This window comes from Gobio gobio (assembly GCF_949357685.1).
Source record: "Gobio gobio genome assembly, chromosome: 14".
Taxonomy (NCBI): domain Eukaryota; kingdom Metazoa; phylum Chordata; class Actinopteri; order Cypriniformes; family Gobionidae; genus Gobio; species Gobio gobio.
Genome location: NC_137107.1, coordinates 29,657,991 through 29,660,762, shown reverse-complemented (window position 1 = coordinate 29,660,762; position 2,772 = coordinate 29,657,991). Strand labels below are relative to the sequence as shown.

Genomic DNA, 2,772 nt, shown 5'->3' with positions numbered 1-2,772 from the left:
ATTATAGGTGAAACACTGATGTAGAAGCACCTTGTTGTAAGCCTAAACTTGACATAAACTCTAAACTTGTCCTTCAAATCTGATTGGTTGATGGGAATGTTGTTCCAGGATCAACAAAGATGTTGATCCCGGAACACGTTGTAGCTGGTGAAATCAGGTTCTGTCACTGTGCACGAATCATAGCAGCAAATGGACAACTGCTACTTTTTTCAGCTTTGCATGTGCCAGGATCCATCGCTGTACACAACAATGCAAACTGGTGCAAAAAGATGAATACCTGTAGTTGAAAATAACTTAAATACTTTGAATATGTATTTTGTTAATATATTTAGTCACATTACCTTGGCCTTGGCAAAAGATGTGTCATGCTACATAATGTTGTGCACAACAATTTTATATAACAATTTTAAATTAATGAAAAAAAGTGATGGAATGATATTTGTGCTCAATATTTTTCCATGAATTAACAATTAAACCCAAGAGATTTCAGTACATCTTCTACAGAAATCCATAATGATAAAATACTAAGAAAAACAACCAATCCTCCCAACATTCTGTTTATTTGTGAGAGTCTCACTGTCATTCATTAAGCCAACAGTAGATGCTGAAGCCTAATGAGATGTAAACTGTTTTAAAAGTTTATCTGAACTTTACAATTTGTATTTCATTGCCATTTTACGTAATGTGATTTAAGGGATCATGCATACCATGATGGATAACATGTCTTATCTTGTAATACTGACTCTTATGGTGCCCAAAGAATCAAAGTCATATAGGCATGTATATTTTATTTGCTTTCTTGTCTTATATGTGCTTATATTGTCAATTAATATCTGTCTTGTTATGGTCATTATCATGGAGAAAGCACTTCATGAACCGATGTTCATATTCTTGTCTCATCTGTGTATTAATGGGATTTATGGAGCCACAGGATTCTACCCTAAATTTCTTTCTGATTTAATATTGGATTCATATGTGATCTCCTCTCACATGTGTGCTCTGCCGATCTTTGTTATTTACAGCTCTTTACTGTGTGAGTTTACAATATTAACAGTGATGTCTTATGATAGATATGTAGCCATATGCAAACCTTTAGACTATCATTCCACATTAACTAAATCAACCTGTGTGAAATTAATTCTGTTTTCATGGATTGTTCCCACTTTTTCTGTGTTCACTGCTACTTTGTTATCAAATTTGAAGACATTTTGCGCTTATCATGTAGATAAATTATATTGTGACAACTGGTCAGTTGTAAAACTTTCTTGTGCATCATCTTTTGTAAATGATGTCTATGGATATATTGTTGCAGTTGTATTTGCTAGCTTTGTAGTTATCATCATAGTGTCCTATGTTAAATTGATCTCTGCATGTAAAGCATCTTTAGAAAACAGAAGGAAATTCTGGCAAACGTTTCTGCCACACATTTTATTATTGATAAATTTCACTTTTGCTGTGTTATTTGATATAATGTATAGCAGATATGGTGCAAATGATATTCCAGAGAGTCTGCGTCATTTTTTGGCTTTAGAATTAGTTATTGTCCCACCTGTTTTTAACACACTAATCTATGGGTTAAATGTTAGGACAGTGCGCAAAAGAGTTTTTACTTCATGTGTTGCATCAAGAGTAAATGTTTCACATGCACCAAAAAGGCGTAAAAGGTAACTATTTTCTGTACTTTTCTGAATGCTTAAACAGTTGTCATGACACTTTGGTTTTAAAAATGAACTGTGGCAAAATGTGTTTTTGATAAGCATATTACTAATAAAGTGTGAAATGTGTATATAATATAGTTTCTGTATGTCTCTTGATTAGAAGACAAAATTTGACTAAAAATAGATTTCCTTAACAACCCTGGATCATAATGGTCTCTTAAGAGTTTTCTGTTCTGTTAGATGTCTTTTTATATCTTAACATCATTATTGTACATTTGTTCAAGGTTTCCTTTATACATTTGTAAATTATTTAAAGTTTGATAGTGTAGACAGAGTAAATCAAATAGATGTTGCTATTACATTTAAAAAGTCAGTACTCGGTAATCTGTTTTAATCAGAGGTGGACAGTAACTAAGTACATTTACTTGAGTACTGTACTTAAGTACACTTTTTGAGTATCTGTACTTTAATTGAGTATTCTTTTTTTTCTGGAAACTTATGACTTTAACTTCACTACAATTGAAAGACAAATATTGTATTGTTCATTCCACTACATTTCTATCAAGGTCCTCAAAGTTTAAAGTCATATGAGGTATGAAAACTTTTATTTTCTGGTGAAAGCTTGAAATGAAAATTGTCTGCTTTTAGAGGCCTTTGTAAAGAGCTTTGTAACTTTTAAATAAGTATTTAAATAAGTTCAAGGTCGTATGCTAGCATGTCGGATGACTGGCTTAAACCCCCATGATGGCACAGCGTGCATTTATACAACAATGCAACAATAATAAAATAATGCATTGACATAAAAAGGTACTGTTAGTACTGTTATTTTACTTAATTAAAAATCTGTTTTTACAACTTTCACTTGTAGCAGAGTAATATTTGACCAGTAGCCTACTTTTACTCATGTAATGGAGTTGTGTACTTTGTCCACCTCTATAATCAGACTCTGGTAATAAGTTTCAAAGAAAATTATATTTATCTTTATTTCATTCACCTGAACCACACTGCACTGAACTATAGAAAGGCAACATTCACAACTAATTTTGCTTTCATAAAATTATATTTTGGACTAAAACAAGATATTGAATGAGGGAAAACTATTTTAGGACGGGAT

General features: G+C 32.0%; 1 protein-coding gene across 1 annotated transcript; it reads left to right on the top strand.

Moving 5' to 3' along the window:
• Positions 1–711: 711 nt before the first annotated feature.
• On the top strand, positions 712–1,668 carry LOC307137094 (olfactory receptor 52Z1P-like; the record flags this gene model as incomplete). Its single annotated transcript, XM_079834573.1, has 1 exon — positions 712–1,668. One exon carries the CDS (start codon positions 712–714, stop codon positions 1,666–1,668), a length of 957 nt encoding a protein of 318 aa, XP_079690699.1.
• Between the last annotated feature and the right edge of the window lie 1,104 nt (positions 1,669–2,772).